We start from the raw sequence: 19,377 nt of genomic DNA, 5'->3' as shown, positions 1-19,377 counted from the left end.
GAATGTGATAAGTGTTAGCCCTGCGCCTCTGGCTTGGTTATTATTGAGAACATTAGCTATTATATGGAGACCTTACTGTGACCGTGGGACAGGATTCCTGTTATATAAGGACAAGACCGTGGGACGGGATCCCTGTGAAGACACGGTAAGGACATGGACGTGTAATCACCAGCAGACATGTCAGAGGCATTAGGAGACCCTTTAAGGCATGTCTGTCTGACTAACCAGCTGCATCAGACCAGCCACGATGGTGACGGTCTTCAGAAAAGAGGGTTTTAGGGCACAGCTTGATACAAAGAAACTTTAATCAAAAACAGAAAGTAAAAAAAGGTAAGGTCATGTTAGTAGATAATGTGTTTCTTGTTAGAAAAGTAGGCCAAAGCCTTCCTCACTCAGATTTACTTGGGATATAATGTAAGCGCAATGGGTCTGTCTGAGATCACTGACCATTTATTGTGCAGACCTGAGACAGTGGGACACGGACAGGATTCCACTGAGGACATTATAAGGACACTAGGGTGTACAAGTGCCAGCAGACATGGCTTTATCATCACACTAAAGGGCTTTACTTCAACAGGTGGACATGTACCTTATACAGTGGCAGCCATTGGAAACGCTTTGATGTCATAGCATGTGGAAGGTCTAATGTTCTGTTGGCCATTAGCTGTATGGAATGTTTGTGTACATTCCTCAGAGGAAAACAGGAACTGTCATATTCTTAGGCTAGGATTCAAATCGAGCCTGCATTGTAGCACACTTAACAGTTAAAGGTAATTTCCGATTCAACCGATATCTGCAGCGTTTACCATGAATGCCATCACTGCTGACACAGGAATGTTGCCTTTAAAAAGGTATAAGGGCCCAGGGCTGGGTTTCTACTAGGCTGACATAGGGAATTTTTTAAAGATGGTCATACCAAGTATCATGTAGCTATTTGATTTGGACTTTTAGGACCCCTGTAAGTATGAAAACAAATATTTGATTAGACATTGAATTTGTCCTTACTGCTATTAGCCCACAAAAACACATTGAATAACAGCAGTTCTGTAAGGTTATACATGTATATGGTGTAACCTACATAGATAACGCATGCAGACACGTACACAAACACACACATACAATCACGTGTCAGATAGCTACGCACACATACACACATAGACACTTCACACACAGACACACCCCAGTTAATGATGCGATAGAAGTTAGTCAAATTACCAAATCGCCTTCTAGTGGCCTCATGGGTGGAATGTTTCATAATTTCATAATTAATAAACATATTTGTTTAAAGTGCGAAAATATGGTGTTTCTGTGTCAAACGGTTTTGTTATATTTCAGTTTTCTGTGATGTTTATAAAGTGTAATGTTGGGATGCAAACTCAAAATTAAATACACTATATATAAATGTATGTGGACACCCCTTCAAATTAGTGGATTCGGCTATTTCAGCCACACCTGTTGCTGACAGGTGTATAAAATCGAGCACACAGCCATGCAATCTCCAGAGACAAACATTGGCAGTAGAAAGGCCTTACTGAAGAGCTCAGTGACATTCAATGTGGCACCATCATCAGATGCCACCTTTCCAGCAAGTCAGTTCATCAAATTTCTGCCCTGCTAGAGCTGCCCCGCTCAACTGTAAGTGCTGTTATTGTGAAGTGGAAATGTCTAGGAGCAACAACGGCTCAGCCGCTAAGTGGTAGGCCACACAAGCTCACAGAATGGGACAGCCAAGTGCTGAAATGGATAGCACGTAAAAATCATCTGTCTTCGGTTGCAACACTCACTGCCCAGTTCCAAACTGCCTCTGAAAGAAATGTCCGCACAATAACTGCTCATTGGGAGATTCATGAAATAGGTTTCCATGGCCCAGTGTCAAGCCTAAGATCACCATATGCATTGCCAAGCGTAGTTGGAGGGGTATAAAGCTTGCCGCCATTGGACGCCGGAGCAGTGGAAACGCATTCTCTGGAGTGATGAATCACGCTTTACCATCTGGCAGTCCGACGGATGAATCTGGGTTTGGCGGATGCCAGGAGAACACTACCTGCCCCAATGCATAGTACCAACTGTAAAGTTTGGTGGAGGAGAAAGGCTGGTCTGGGGCTGTTATTCAAGGTTCAGGCCCCTTAGTTCCAGTGAATGGAAATCTTAACATTACAGCACACAGTACAATGACATTCTAGACCATTCTGTGCTTCGAAATTTGTGGCAACATTTTTGGGAAGGCCCTTTCCTGTTTCAACATGACAATGCTCCCATGCACAAAGCGAGGTCCATACAGAAATGCTTTATCAAGATCGGTGTGAAAGAACCTGCCTGGCCTCCACAGAGCCCTGACCTCCACTCCATCGAACATCTTTGGGATGAATTGGAATGCCGACTGTGAGCCAGGCCTAATCACCCAGTGCCTGACCTCACTAATGCTCTTCAAATCAAATCAAATCAAATTGTGTTAATCACATACACATGTTTATCAGATGTTATTGCGAGTGTACTCTTGTGGCTGAATGGACACAGCAATGTTCCAACGTCCAGTGGAAAGCCTTCACAGAAGAGTGGAGGCTGTTATAGCAGCAAAGGGGGAACCAACTCCATATTAATGCCCATATTAATGCCCATGAACAAGCAAGTGTCCACATACTTCTGGTCGTGTAGTGTACATTTCAACTCTATATCTGACATTGTACAGGCGTCTTATTTTTTTAAGCCCATAACCATGTGTGTGAGGAGTATACTTCTGTTTCAAGTAGATTTATTTCAGACTACCAAGGAACACTCTGTGTGACCTTGATTTAGCCCACTGCAGTAAAAGGTTAACATGACCAGGAATACATTTGACAGATGAGTCACTTGTCCGGTTAATGCAGACTCGTAATTCCGCTCATGACAATGTTGTTTCAAGGCACACAAGCTCCCATTGATGTGGCCGTCTGACTGCCTGTCAAATCTGGCTTATTGAGAGTGAATTTATCTGTATCCTTACTCAGTCTACTTAGTCTGTCTGATGTTGTCTTTAATCGTTTAAGCACACCCATCCCATCATGACATCATGGCACCATAAAGCATGATCAGTTATTTAGTTGACCCTGCTACCTTTCTATGAACTGGGTCACACAATATGGGTCACTGCCTGAATATGGCATCTGATACTCTTCCATGACCTGTATCAATGTGAAATCCGCTGGGAAAGGGGGGGGGGAATACAAACTGTAAAGAATTTGGTCATGTGTCAAATATTTGCAGACAGTTGTACATGAGTGACTATCATGATGTTGGAAAAAGATAAGGAAGTTAAATGTCCCAATCGTGGTGGGAAGCAGGCACATGAGTCCCCAGAATGCCCCGCAAGACGACAGGAAGAGAAAGCGACTCTTTCCGTCACCTTTGGAGTCTCTTTGTCTGTCTACTCCAGGTTACTGATGATTTCCTTCATTCAAGAACTCTCAGCCGTTAACAAAGCACCAACAAGAGTTCAGTTAAGTGGAGCTGACCGTCTAGGCTCAGGTGTAGTGAGAATATACTGGTCTCAGATCAGAGGTAAGATGAGATATCAAAATACAACATGTTATTTGCTTTACACTGTTCTCTCATCGAGATCACTGCTTAAATGATTTAGACCTAGAGAGCAATGTGTTCTGTAATGCTCATGCTAAAACCCTGTTTTATTTTCTCCTCTCAGTCACTATGGCTTCAGTTGCCATGAATGCTATTCACAACTAAAACATGGTCCTCATCCTGCTTCATTCTCCATGCATGCAATCTGACCTCTTCATAATAACAGACAGGTGGTTGTTGGTTTAGAGCCCTCAAACTCAACTCTGGACCTCAGTCAGTTCCATTTCATGTTTTCATTGTTCCCCTCTAATCAGGGACTGATTTAGACTTAGACAATTGATTATTAATGATAGAACAGAAAGCCAGCAGTCTCCAGACCTCGCAGGTTAAGGATTATGTACACCTGGTTTAGAGGTTGAAACTCAACTCTGGACAAAGGCAGACAGACAGATTCAAACACACACATCCCCCAACACAGAGACCATAACAGGTTAGCCACTGTGTTCGACGGAGCCATCCAGACCAGACCAGATGTTTCAACCCTATCATCACCCAGCACCGCCACACTGCCGGGGCATGGCTCCGACAGTCACTGGCTTACTAGTGCTATTCCATGCCGTCCCTAGGAGGGGTGCGTAACTTGAGTGGGTTGAGTCACAGATGTGATCTTCCTGTCCGGTTTTGTGCCCTCTCAGGCTTGTGTGGTAGAGGAGATCTTTGTAGACTACACTCAGCCTTGTCTCAGGGTAGTAAGTTATTGGTCTGTTGATATTCCTCTATCGGTGTGGGGGCTGTGCTTTAGCAAAGTGGGCAGAGTTTTATCCTGCCTGGTTGGCCCTGTCCGGGGGTATCGTCAGACTGGGCCACAACGTCCCCCAACCCACCCCTGTCTCAGTCTCAATGCTGCATTAATCTATGTGACAGGGGCTAGGGTCAGTCTGTTATATCTGGTGTAATTCTCCTGTCTTATCTGGTGTCCTGTGTGAACTTAAGTATGCTCTCTCTAATTCTCTCTCTCCCTCCGCTCCCTTCCCAGAGGACCTGAGCTCTAGGACCATGCCTCAGGACCACCTGGCTTGATGACACCTGGCTGTCCCCAGTCCACCTGGTCGTGCTGCTGCTCCAGTTTCAAGTGTTCAAGTGTAGAGACCTGTTCACCGGATGTGCTACCTTGTCCTGGAACTGCTGTTTTTTAACTCTCTCTCTCTAACTCACCTGCTGTCTCTAAATCTGAATGCTCGGCTATGAAAAGCCAACTGACATTTACTCCTAAATTACTGACCTTTTTCAAACTCTACAACCACTGTGATTATTTGTTTTACCTTGCTGGTCATCTACGAACGTTTGAACAGCTTGAAGAACAATCTGGCCTTAAATGGCCATGTACTGTTATAATCTCCACCCGGCACAGCCAGAAGAGGACTGGTCACCCATCAGAGCCTGGTTCCTCTCTAGGTTTCTTCCTAGGTTCCTGCCTTTCTAGGGAGTTTTTATTAGCCACAGTGCTTCTACATCTGCATTACTTGCTGTTTGGGGTTTTAGGCTGGGTTTCTGTATAATACTTTGTGACATCTGCTGATTTAAAAAGGGCTTTATGAATACATTTCATTGATTGCTTGATTGTGTTACTTGGCTTTGTATTTTTTTTATTTGACCCTTATTTAACTAGGAAGTCAGTTAAGAACAATTTCTTATTATACAATGATGGCCTACCAAGGCCAAACCCTCCCCTAACCCGAACAACACTGGGCCAATTGTGTACCACACTATGGGACTCCCGATCACGGCTGGTTGTGATACAGCCCGGGATCAAACCAGGGTCTGTAGGGAGATCTCTAGCACTGAGATGCAGTGCCTTAGACCACTGCGCCACCCGGGAGTACAGGGGAACATATCCATGTTGAAACACTGTGATTAAAGTAAGCAGACATTGATGTGGCAGAAGGCAGGTGGTTATCATGTCAACATGTTTAGGCTTGTGTTGTAATGAATTGTGAAACTGTTGTTCATTTTGTCTATATTTACCTTTCAAAAGGTTTCACCTTTCAATAAAGTCTATTCATATAACCAATGAATAATGCATTGACAAAGTTCTTTTCCATTTGAACATGGCAGGATTTCCAGGTGAATGTCCTGTTGACTTCAGAACAGCAGGTTAGAAGTAGAACTGGGTCAGAGTGAATGGATGGGGGAGAGAAGTGTTATAATGCCCCCCAGTCATTACCAGTCTAGTCAGTGTTCCAGGGCTACAGAGCAGAGGATTCATCACCCCACTGCCCCAGATTCAGGAGGAGAACCTCATACAGAGCCAGTCATCAACCTGTGTGGATGGAGTTAGACAATCAGTCATGGTGGCGAGGGACTGTTTGGTAAGGTTAGATAACAAATCAGACGTTCAAGGTATTGAGATGTGTAGTTGTTTTATTCCACCTAAACATTGCCTCATAAAAGCACAGAGTCTTGAAAACGATCAAAAATTACTCATTAATTGACCCCTCCCAGTCTTGGTGACTGTTGAATAAAACAACAATTGTGAGATGTTAGAGTTATGGCACTAAACCACTGCCAGTATTACAGCTATGGGTTTTCTATGTAACACAAGTTCCTGCTGCTATGAACATGTTCTGTTCTGAACCCAAACTGAGAGAGAGAGAAGCAGCATGGTGACCAAATTGGAGATTTATAGTTTTACTGTTGTTCATACTTAATCATGACCAATTGATTTACACACTTTTAATTTTTTTTTTACAAATAATAGAAGCAGAATATACTGAAAAAGTAATTGAGATAGTAGAATCTATGCAATAGGAGCATGTGGTTTATTGACCCTTATCTGGGCCAAGGCTCCACAATCAATATCAGATGAGTTCTGTGCTTACTCAAGCAAGCAGCACGTATGAATACATTTAGCTCACGAGTGACAGCTTATCATTGTGTCCTGGAATAGACAGGGTTCTAGTGCCTTCGGCTGGGGTTATTGAGAGAACTGGATGGGTGTTCCACTGTGAATTCATTTCAAATAATGTGACAAATCACCAAGACTGAAACTGTTTCACCTTCCCATGGAGTGTGTCTATGTATGTCTATCAGCCAGCCAGCTAGCCAGCCAGCCAGCCAGCCAGCCAGCCAGCCAGCCAGCCTGTCTGTCTGTCTGCTCTGTCTGTCTGTCTGTCTGTCTGTCTGTCTGTCTGTCTGTCTGTCTGTCTGTCTGTCTGTCTGTCTGTCTGTCTGTCTGTCTGTCTGTCTGTCTGTCTGTCTGTCTGTCTGTCTGTCTGTCTGTCTGTCTGTCTGTCTGTCTGTCTGCTCTCACTGTCTGTCTGTCTGTCTGCCTGTCTGCTCTCACTGTCTGTCTGTCTGTCTGTCTGTCTGTCTGTCTGTCTGTCTGTCTGTCTGTCTGTCTGTCTGTCTGTCTGTCTGTCTGTCTGTCTGTCTGTCTGTCTGTCTGTCTGTCTGTCTGTCTGTCTGTCTGTCTGTCTGTCTGTCTGTCTGTCTGTCTGTCTGTCTGTCTGTCTGTCTGTCTGTCTGCTCTCACTGTCTGTCTGTCTGCTCTCACTGTCTGTCTCTGTCTGTTCTCACTGTCTGTCTTTGCCTATGCATAGGTGGGTGTGTGAGAGGCATGGCGAGTGTATAAAAATGACCCTGCTCCGTCCACAGGCTGATTAGATTAGGGCCTGAGCAGCACCTCTGTGCTGGACTTCTATCAAGAATGTCAGTTTATTTAGCATAATCTAAAGCAGGTATTCCCAAACTGGGAACGTGAATGCCGTCGGGGGTATGTCAATAAAAAAAAAAATCTAACACTACATTTATATTTTCCAACTGGGCTATACATTTCGGTGAGGTTATTTTCTCGCCTGAGTAGCCTCGTTTCACTGCCAAAAATGAAATGAAACCATCTAGCATTCAGCTAAATAACAATACAATGTCAAATACAGGTAGCCTAGTTAAATAATTAACATCCAATCACATTAACCGTTATTCTCTCGAGGGAATTCCATTAACGGTCGTATGTAGCCAAACGTAGCTGCTGCTCATGTTGATATCTGTACTGATGGTGCAAAAGTCATGACAGGGAGACATAGTGGAGTGGTAACGCTCGTGCAAGCAGTTGCTCCCAATCAAAATTAAAACAAGCGGTTCAGTGAAAATAAAATTTAATCAGAAACCACTGCTAGATTTCTGGATTGGGCTGCGCTCAGAGTATCCTGTCTTGGCAAATTGCATTGTTAAGACACTGATGTCCACGTACCTATGTGAGAGTGGATTCTCGGCCCTCATTAGCATGAAAACTAAATACAGGCACAGACTGTCTGTGGGAAATGATTTAAGACTGAGACTCTCCAATACAACCCAACATTGCAGAGTTCTGTGCATCCTTTCAAGCACACCCTTCTCATTAACCTGTGGTGAGTTATTCACACCCTTCTCATTAACCTGTGGTGAGTTATTCACTATTTTTGAGGAACAAATAAGGTATGATATGTAAGATGGCTAAATAAAGAGTAAAATTATTGATTATTGTTATATTATTATTTGTGCCCTGGTCCTATAAGAGCTGTTTGCCACTTCCCACGAGCCGGGTTGTGACAAAACCCCACACTCATTCTTATGTTTAATAAATGTATTGTATAGTGTGTGCGTGGCAGGCTTACAATGATGGCAAATTTGAGAGTGTGCTGACCCTGGTGCTAGAGGAGGTACGCAGCTGGAGGTTGAATGTTTGAGGGGGTACAGAACTCTAAAAGTTTGTGTAAGGCATAGACACAAAAAACTATGATACCTTTCAACTTTGGTTAAATGATGGCCTTGTTGTGTAGCAGGTTATGGTGAGTAGTATTTGTTGCTGTTGTGCATGGCTCAATTGTATGGGATTAAAATGTAAGTGCAATTGGCATTATAAGAACTGAACAATTCTAGCAGCACTACTGAATAGTAATTTGAGTGTGGAGTGAGGTTATGTATTAGTTTATGAATTCATTTATGAAGTAGGTAATGAATTAGGTTCTGAATTAGGTTACCAATTCGCTTCTGAATAAAATAAATTCTGAATTAGTTTCTAAATTAGTTTCTGAATTCATTTCCAAAGAGGAAACAAATTAAAGTAGTGCATCCTGAGGCTGTCTCCATGGTGATAGTGACTTGGATTGTGGCTGTGATGTGCTGTTGCTAAGCGCTGGCTAATCTCACCTCTCCTTATAAGCAAGTCATATGACTTGGGTTAGGGGTTGGGTACAATTTTGGACAACATCTTCTGTACGCAAAAGAACCACATATGGTGCTGAAAGACTGTATGACTTGTGTTCCTTTTTTGCAATGTCCATGAGAAGGCTGTGATTATTTACACAGTATTAACATGTGTTGTACGTGATGCAATTACAAGCTGCATTAAAGACTTCTGCTAAGGTTTTTCTGTAACTGACAGTGAAGTTGATGTACTGTCTGTGATAACCATGCCTCCTCTCCCCTGTGTTTAATCACAGTCATTTACTCCACATGCTGTCACTCTGAATATCTGTCAATGGATCTATGCTAAGCACCAACGTCATCACTTTCATGAGGAACAATATTCAACCAACTTTATTCCAATGCAATATTCATATTAATGTCAATGGTATATTATTTATTTGTCCATATCCTTGTTTGAGACTGTTGGAAATAAGATATGCACCTACATTAGAACTGTATCAGTTCTCTAAAGTATTGGTGGGTTGCAGGTGAATTTCTTTACTTAATATTCTAGCTCGGTTTCTGTTTTCGGCTCATATCAATGCTGTTGGATGGGAGGTTGGTTGAAATGACCGAGTAGACTCTGAACATCACTACATCACTAACATACATGTATGTGGAAACTCTGCAGTAAGTTCTACCGGCTGGGTTCTATAGATCTCAGAACAGTCCATGGAGCAACCTGAGTGAAACAAACACACACCTTAATGTATAGGCTACTGTAAAACGAATATTCCTGTTAGATTGGTTCAGTCACTATAGAGACAGACAGAGGTTTTCGAAAGCTTTATTACCATGAATATTAAACACGTATCTCAGACTGGCACTTATGTGTATTATAAATCTCTCAGACATTATAAACATTATAGTCAAGAAGGGAAGAAAAATCTACCTCTTTTATAAAGTCAAATCAATAATACAGTCAGGTGTTACCTGAACTCATCTCAGTCTTATGTAGCTGGCTTTAGCATGTCCCTGCATTCCTTCTTATTAAGTCTAACCTACATTTACCTACCTAGCTATAATCAACTACGTCAGTAGAGTTTTGATCGGTTGCAACCTACTGTCACGGCTGTCCAGGCCTCATGCCGGCCAGCCCCTATACTACATGTCCCCGTGCCCTGTCTGCGGGGAGACATGCTCCTATTGCATAGATTCTATTGTATGAGTAATATACACTATCACCTGAATGGGACTTGGGTTCAGATTTCAAATAAAACATTGTGTTAAATAATGAACAAATGAATGTAGAATGTAGAAAATGGCTCAAGGTCTTGGGATGAATATTATTTTTGACTGAGATAACAAAAAGCACACTGTGCAACAGACGAGGTGGGTGGTTGGTGGAGAGGTCAAGGTGACGGTCAAGATGAGAAGACAAGGAGGTGAAGGATCTCTTGTTCTCTCTTCACTCTCATTCATTCTCACTTCAACCTGACCAAAGAAGCAGCTTCATAAGCTTCATAGTCCCTCCATACCACTCGATAAAGAGGACTATTATAGATGACACATACTGTATAGTTTCACATGTTTGTTTGAACTTTTACCTCCCCAACACTTGAATATTTATAAATGTGTAGGCTATTTGTAGACAAAAATACTTGCCCCTAATTGTATTATTGGTAGTCACTCATGTCTCTATGCGGCTGTTTTGCTCCCAGTAAAACATGTAACCCAATAAACAATACTACAGAATGAAACACTCCCTTTACTGAGAAGAATATAATGACATTTATACAGCACAAGAGATCAAATAGGCCCTGGGATTTGTAGGTCCAACCATATTGCTATTGATTTCAGATTTATGAATCAAATTATTTCTGAGTTTCGTGCTGAATATCTCAAAGGGACCGACAGAAACTTTAAATGCAGAAAGACGTCTTAATATCAGATGATGATTGGGAGACAGACTGGGGAGAGAAAGATCTGTTCCCCACCAAGACTAAAATGACCTGTGTGATCAACCTAAATCTCAACAACATATAAAGGCACTTCTGGACTCCCGCTCTGTCGGCCATCTCTGCATTAAGATCGTTTATCTTAATAGTCCAAGAGAGAGTATAGAGCAGGCCCTTTATTTGGATGTGGGCTAGTTTGACATATTCCTGGAAGCCCTTTCAATGAAAAGGGAGACCAAGTGGCGCAGCTGTCTAAGGCACTGCATCGCAGTGCTAGAGGCGTCGCTACAGACCTGGGTTCGATCCCGGGCTGTATCACAACAGGCCGTGATTGGAAGTCCCAAAGGGGCAGAGCACAATTGGCCCAGCATCTTCCGGGTTAGGGGAGGGTTAGGCCGTCATTGTAAATAAGAATTTGTTCCTAACTGGCTTGCCTGGATAAATGAAGTTTAAATAAAATTAATTTAAAAAAGGGCACTTCCCTCTCATTCTGTCACGTTAGATATCATTATAACCATTTCAATCCACTTATTGATGTTATTGCCGTAACATATTGTTACTGGACAGACAGTAGTTTCCCTGTGATATGGGGTGGTGAAACACAGAAGATTACCTTCAGTGGCTCATTTTAATTGAGCCACTTAAAAAAATACTCTATATGTAGGTCAATGGCTGTTTTCCATAGCCAATCCAATGGAGATTGAGCTCTTGCTTTAATTCATTACATTTTTATGTTGATCCATTATGATCTTCCAGTGGTACTTAGTAGAATACTTCAGCTGTGATTATTCATGAATTATTAAAGGTGCAATCAGTAGTTCAAACAATAACAAAGTAGGCACCCTGTCGCTGTTTTAATAAACAGCTGAGGGATGGGGCTGGGAAAATGTAACCACTCTTAAATTCATTGACAGTGCTATGAATGCAAGGACTGTCCACCCATGATATAACAAAAACACTTTTAACTGTACAGCGTTTTAAAAAAACATTTACTTAGTTTACAAACATTGGATTGAAACAAGCTTATATTTTGGTTTCTGATGGGGTATGACATTTGAACTAAGCTCATGAGGCATTTATCAATGATATTCAGTGGGTGGATATCATGAATAAATGTAGCCTCATATAGTCTAATATCAGCATCTGGCTAAAGAACCACACCGCACCTGTCTCTGTATAGATGCTTCAGGGGATACACAGTGGTCTAATTACCGACCAATGAACAGGGCCGTAGCACGTGTCCACTCCGCCCTCGTTACACAAAACAAGAGTTGGAGCTGGTCACAGCGAGATGAGAGGAACCTGATTGGGTTTCATCACAGAAGGCCTCAATGTGTCCTCTCAGGTTAGAAGTGGTCAAAACTCGTAGAGCAGACTTGGAAAGTAGTGCTGTAAAATGTAATAAGTGCTGTAAAATGTAATATGTGCTGTAAAATATAATAAATGCTGTAAAAAGTAAAGAGTGCTGTAAAATGTAATAATTGCTGTAAAATGCTTTGTGCTGTAAAATGTAATAAGTGATGTAAAATGTTATAAGACCAATAGAGTAGTTAAGTCATGGTTACCTACCACTGTTGTGTCATCGCAAATTTAATGATGGTGTTGGAGTCATGCCTGGCCATGCAGTCATGAGTGAACAAGGAGTACAGGAGGAGACTGAGCACGTACCCCTGAGGGGTCCCTGTGTTGATCAGCGTGGCGGATATGCTGTTACCTACCTTTACCACCTGGTGGCGGCCCGTCAGAAAATCCAGGATCCAGTTGTAGAGGGAGGTGTTTAGTCCCAGGTTCCTTAGCATATTGATGAGCATTGAGGGCACTATGGTGGGCACCCTGCTGAGCTGTAGTCAATGAATAGCATTCTCACATAGGTGTTCCTTTGGTCTAGGTGGGAAAGGGCCGCGAGGAATACAATAGAGATAGCATCCTCTGTGGATCTGTTGGGGCGGTATGCAAATTGGAGTGGGTCTAGGGTTTCTGGGATAATGGTGTTGATGTGAGTCATGACCAGCCTTTCAAAGTACTTCATGGCTACAGACATGAGTGCTACGGGTCGGTACACATCCTAGGAATCCGTCTGGCCCTGCGGCCTTGTGAATGTTGACCAGTTTAAAGGTCTTACTCACATTGGCTGCGGAGAGCGTGATCACACAGTCTTCCGGAACAGCTGGTGCTCTCATGCATGTTTCAGTGTTATTTGCCTCGAAGCGAACATACAAGTAGTTTCGCTCATCTGGTAGGCTCGTGTCACTGGACAGCCCTCGGCTGTGCTTCCCTTTGTAGTCTGTAATGGTTTGCAAGCCCTGCCACATCCGATGAGCGTCAGAGGCGGTGTAGTACGATTTGATCTTAGTCCTGTTTTGACGATTTGTTTGATGGTTCGTCGGAGGGCATAGTGGGATTTCTTATAAGCTTCCGGGTTAGAGGTCTGCTCCTTGAAAGCGGCAGCTCTATCCTTTAGCTCAGTGTGGATGCTGCCTGTAATCCATGGCTTCTGGTTGGGGTATGTACGTACGGTCACTGTGGGGATGACATAATCGATGCACTTATTGCTGAAGTCAATGATTGATGTGGTGTACTCCTCAATGCCATTGGAGGAATCCCTGATCATGTTCCAGTCTGTGCAATTAAACAGTCCTGTAGCTTAGCATCTGCTTCATCTGAACACGTTTTTATCGGTCTTGTCACTGGTGCTTCCTGCTTTCATTTTTGCTTGTAAGCAGGAATCAGGAGGATAGAATTATTGTCAGATTTTTTAAATGGATTGCGAGGGAGAGCTTAGTATGAGTCTCTGTGTGTGGAGTCAAGGTGGTCCAGTGTTTTTTTTCCTCTGGTTGCACATTTAACATGCTGATAGTAATTTGGTTAAACGGATTTAAGTTTCCTTGCATTAAAGTCCCCGGGCTACTAGGAGCGCTACCTCTGGATGAACGTTTTCTTTCTTGCTTATGGCAGATTACAGCTCATTCAATGCTGTCTTAGTGCCAGCCTCTGACTGTGGTGGTATGTAAACAACTACAAAGAATACAGATGAAAACTCTCCTGTTGGGTTGTAGACAGACAGACAGACAGACAGACAGACAGACAGACAGACAGACAGACGCACACACACACAGACACGCACACACACAGTCACACACACACACCTGGCCTGTTCACCTGGTCGGTTAGTAACTAATGTGACACACACACACACAAGCAAAAGAGGAACCTCGTCTACAGTTTGGGAAGGAAGAAGGTGGGACTTCCTCTTACCATAAATCCTGTCAACCAAACCACAGTGCCGGGAACAGGGTGACATAGTACACTATACCATTCATCAGTAAATGCAAGTGTGATTTATAAGCCTGCTGGATACAGGGAACATTGTATAACACACACCTTGCTTAGAGGTGCACGAAGGGACTTACTAAAATTACAAATCATAAATCTTTCATTGACAGCAATGCACAATCTACAGTAAATTCAGCCGACCAGTGTCCCAGTTAAGTTGAGGAGGTGACACAGAGACCAGGTGGTTGGTGTGTGAAGAGCTGAAAGTCTTCTGAGTCACCAACAACCTCCTGCTCTATCTTTAGACGAACCCTATTAGATACTTCTAGGCTGCCTCCATCTGAACACAGCAGGAGTCCAGACTCATTTGATTGGGAGGACTGCTGCCCCTGGTAACATGACCTGCTGCCCCTGTTAGATGACCTGCTGTCCCCTGTTAGATGACCTGCTGCCTCCTGTTAGATGACCTGCTGCCCCCTGTTAGATGACCTGCTGCCCCCTGTTAGATGCCCTGCTGCCTCCTGTTAGATGACCTGCTGCCCCCTGTTAGATGACCTGCTGCCCCCTGTTAGATGACCTGCTGCCCCCTGTTAGATGACCTGCTGCCCCCTGTTAGATGCCCTGCTGCCTCCTGTTAGATGACCTGCTGCCCCCTGTTAGATGACCTGCTGCCAAGGGTTAAATTACCTGCTGCCCCCTGTTAGATGACCTGCTGCCAAGGGTTAAATTACCTGCTGCCCCCTGTTAGATGACCTGCTGCCAAGGGTTAAATTACCTGCTGCCCCCTGTTAGATGACCTGCTGCCCCCTGTTAGATGACCTGCTGCCCCCTGTTAGATGCCCTGCTGCCTCCTGTTAGATGACCTGCTGTCCCCTGTTAGATGACCTGCTGCCCCTTGTTAGATGACCTGCTGCCAAGGGTTAAATTACCTGCTGCCCCCTGTTAGATGACCTACTCCCTCCTGTGAGGTGGGTGTTTCACTACCTCGACCTCTGGCCTATCGGATAGGATTAACTGCATAAAAATAGAATGAATAGAAGGGACAAATTGTTGACTTGAATGGGGACCCTGTACTATTCATTCTATTTGATAGGCATTTAATACTATCCGATAGACTAAATCCTGATAGATACCTTTTTAAAAACTGTGCCCAGAAGATCACAGACAACTATAACCTACCCAGAGCTCAGCACTTATCACGTGTTACCTCTGTGAAAACGGTGTGAGTTCAGCTAGTTTCAGTTTCCTCAACTGCCAGAGTCTGTCTCCATGCTATCCAAGGGTTATATAAAGTGGGTGTCCATGTCACATTCATTTGGACTACTAGGCTGAGGTTTCATGCAGTTTAGGGTGCAGCAAATTATCCAAATCTGCCATCACATTGTTTGGAAAATGCAGACATGCTTTAGTGGCCTTAATTTTAGTTAATTTACCCAAGTGTGGAGAAAGACTCAAGAGTCAAAACCCTTTGAATTATTGGTGACTCAGTAGTCTGGTTGATATGATACATTTTTGTGTATTTATCATGCCCATAAGCCTCTGTGGATACACATATAATATGTTGTATAAGGTGGAGGTCATTTTTACTTTCCACAATGATTTCCTGCTGATGATATTAAGCATATTACTGTTGTCCTGCGTTGGGGTGCTCGCCTCAAGCTCATTGTGTTGAGTTGTATGCAACTGCTCGGACAAAACAAAAACCCTTTCTAGTTCCAGTGCCATCTTGCGGTCTACAAACACGTGGCCGAAATCCGGGTGCGCTCCTTCATTGCGTAGCGCGAGCTATACACCGATGGTTTTCACGGCAGTTTACAACAATCTAGATGTCTCGTGAAACAGAGTGAACTACGGTGTATGTTAATTTCTTGTTGGCAGTGAACTGTGTTGTTGACATGAAATAAGCCTATTCAAATTAACTATTGTGATTCGTAGTAACCTTTGCACATAATAATAATTTACACACAATAATGCACACGGGCCATCATAAAAATAATCTTTACCAAAATAAAGACACTATCATCTTGAGTATTTGTCCTGTTTGAGGGGTATTGCGTTTGCAAAATACATGTTATTTATATTTATGAAAACAACTTTGGACTATGGTTATTATGTTAATAAACATATTCGTATGTATGAATTGAACTCAGCAACAAAAACATTATCTATGCTTGAGTTTTTAGGTAGGCCGATATTTATATAGTTTTACACATAAATCATGTTTTATTTTTCTCTAAACAGTTTATATAATTACTGTCTGCTCATACAGACGGACTAGGCAGACGGAGGCAACAACAAGAGCATCATAATAACCACAAACTTTCTCCCGTCAGACCAATGCGTAATGCATGACGCGCCTAGGAGGAGTGGTCAGCATCGCCTATATATACCCAGTCGCGCTCTTCCTCAGATTCAGCAAAGCAACAGCGCTTACAAACAGACAAGATCCCTCTAGACTATTAGTGGTTGCATTCATTATCTCGCCTTCGCACCAAAGATACACATCGGTGCTCAAAGAAAAATAACATGTCTCCTTCCGAGAACGAGTTTAACATCCCGGCCAAAAATTGCCACCGGATGGTGATTCTGGGCTCTACAAAAGTTGGCAAGACGGCCATCATCTGTCGGTTTCTGAACGAAAGAGTCGAGGACCAGTACACGCCGACCATAGAGGACTTTCATAGAAAATTATACTGCATTCGGGGAGATGCGTACCAGTTGGACATTCTGGACACCTCTGGAAACCATCCTTTCCCCGCTATGAGGAGACTCTCTATCCTTACTGGTAAGCTTAACTCTGAACTAACAAAACAAATAATATGAATGAAAGCTACACTGGAATTTATAGCTACATCGAAATGATATGTATGGGATGTTTTAATAAATCATGCATACAGTAATGCTATATGCAACACTTTTATTGTACACATTTAGCCTAGGCCTATGTAATGATGGACCTTTTCAGCTGTGATATTAATGTGTTTTCCCTTGGTCTTTCAGGTGACGTTTTCATCCTGGTGTTCAGTCTGGATAACAGAGACTCCTTCCAAGAGGTCCAGCGCCTGAAGCGTCAAATTTACGAGACCAAGTCCTGCCTGAAAAACAAAACCAAAGAGAATGTGGATGTCCCGATCGTTATCTGCGGGAACAAGTGTGACCGAGAGTTTAACCGGGAGGTTCAGAATGAGGAGATTGAGCAGCTGGTGGCTGGTGATGAACAGTGTGCCTACTATGAGATCTCTGCAAAACGGAACACTAATATCGACCAGATGTTTCAGACTCTTTTTACCATGGCTAAACTGCCAAACGAGATGAGCCCGGACTCTCACCGTAAAGTTTCCTTACAGTACTGCGAAGTACTGCAAAACAGCAGAAGAAAATCTTTCAGAAATAAGAAATACAAAGACGGCGAGGCATACGGGATTGTGGAGCCGTTCGCGCGCCGACCAAGCGTGCACAGTGACTTGAGGTACATAAAAGAGAAAGCTATCGGCGGCGGACAGAGCAAACAGAGTTGCACCATCAGCTAAGCAATTTACTGACAATGTGCAGGATAATTGTAACGAAATACAAGGATAGGGATGATACCCGCCAGGCTTCTCGCCAGTGTGTGGAGTTCAGGATAACAGCACCACAGGGCGCAGTGACAGAAACGGGTGTGTATCCCAAACCATGCCAGGACTCGCCGGACATGGTCAGTCCGTCAGAAATGTCCCTGTGGAGTCAGGACTCTCAAAAGGGATGTAGCTTTAGAGAACCTACATTGAGGTAGCCTATTCTTGTCAACTACATGCTGTAAAATGTGCCTCTATTGAATGGAGAATGGAGCCTTTACCAATGGGGTGACTCTTGTTTACATTTAGCATTTTATCATGTTTTACATGGGAATGAACTTGAACACTTATTGCATTCTGAACAAATCTATGAATGTATATTTATTATTCTGTCATCGTTTACTTTTCACAAAGAAAGAAACATGAAGAGAAAATAAAACCATTTGACAACTATATTACCATGTCTGTCATCCTTTTTATTGTGCTTGTACATTAACATTGATGGTAAATAAGGATATTCTCAGGTCTTCTCAGTGAAATTACATTTTTTAAGTATTGCCTCAAATTAATTTTTGAAGTACACTAAGTGTACAAAACATTAAGAACACCTTCCTAATATTTAGTTGCACCCCCCGTCCTTTCAAAGGCACTTAAATATTTTGTCTTGCCCATTCACCCTCTGAATGGCACACATACACAATCCATGTCTCAAGGCTTAAAAATCCTTCTTTAACCTGTCTCCTCCCCTTCATCTACACTGATTGAAGTAGATTTAACAGGTGACAATATGGCCCAAATGTTCACTTAATTTTACTCTGTGCAGCTGGAGTTGTACAACGATTATGAGAAAAATATTGAACCATTTATCTTGGGTTAAAAATAGATGACTGAGAAGAGCAGTTGATGATAGTTCTCTAGAGTACTAATTTGTGAATAAATTAGCATTTCATTTGTCTGGATGATGGCATCAGAGGAGAAAATCAGTGAGATGTCTGGGTGACATGCTCACATCCAGACAGTCTCTTCTTGAGACATTACTTTGATAAACCTCCCCATCTACAGTGCATATAATAAGCCTGCAGTCAGAAGCTACAGTATCTATGACGACAGTAGCACTCGCAATAGTTACAATTATTCTAAAAATACCACTTCATTAAGTCTGCCTAGCTAGCCTTGACACATTAATATGAGAGGTTAGTCAGATCTTCCAACTGTTTAAAAAAAATATATATATATTTCACCTTTATTTATCCATGTAGGCCAGTTGAGAACAAGTTCTCATTTACAACACAAACAACACAGTTGCGACACAAACAACACAGTTACACATGGAATAAACAAACATACAGTCAGTAACACAATAGAAAAGTCTATATACAGTGTGTGCAAATGAGGTAAGATAAGGGAGGTAATGCAATAAATGGGCATTAGTGGTGAAATAATTACAATTTAGCAATTAAACACTGGAGTGATAGATGTGCAGAAGATTAATGTGCATGTAGAGATACTGGGGTGCAAAGGAGCAAAAAATAAATAACAGTATGGGGATGAGGTAGTTGGATGGGATATTTACAGATGGGCTATATACAGGTGCAGTGATCTGTGAGCTGCTCTGACAGCTAGCGCTTTAAGCTAGTGAGGGAGATATGAGTCTCCAGCTTCAGTGACTTTTGCAATTCGTTCCAGTCATTGGCAGTGGAGAACTGGAAGGAAAGGCAGCCAAACAAGGAATTGGCTTAGGGGTGACCAGTGAAATATACCTGCTGGAGCGCATGCTACGGGTTTGTGCTGCTATGGTGACCAGTGAGCTGAGCTAAGGCGGGGCTTTAACCAAGCAAAGACTAAGGTAAAGCTTCCAACTGTACATTGGT

The 19,377-nt window shown here is 42.7% G+C and overlaps 1 protein-coding gene across 1 annotated transcript; it reads left to right on the top strand.

Annotated features, from left to right (window-relative positions):
* The first annotated feature begins 16,366 nt into the window (after window positions 1-16,366).
* LOC109877221 (dexamethasone-induced Ras-related protein 1-like) lies at window positions 16,367-17,957 on the top strand. Its single transcript, XM_020469527.2, has 2 exons — window positions 16,367-16,737; window positions 16,953-17,957. Exons 1-2 carry the CDS (start codon window positions 16,479-16,481, stop codon window positions 17,480-17,482), a joined length of 789 nt encoding a protein of 262 aa, XP_020325116.1. The 5' UTR covers window positions 16,367-16,478; the 3' UTR covers window positions 17,483-17,957.
* The last annotated feature ends 1,420 nt before the right edge of the window (window positions 17,958-19,377 follow it).

This window comes from Oncorhynchus kisutch, unplaced genomic scaffold (genome assembly GCF_002021735.2).
Source record: "Oncorhynchus kisutch isolate 150728-3 unplaced genomic scaffold, Okis_V2 scaffold4060, whole genome shotgun sequence".
Taxonomy (NCBI): domain Eukaryota; kingdom Metazoa; phylum Chordata; class Actinopteri; order Salmoniformes; family Salmonidae; genus Oncorhynchus; species Oncorhynchus kisutch.
Note: the sequence above shows the minus strand (reverse complement) of the source record. Positions and strands in the feature narration are given on the sequence as shown.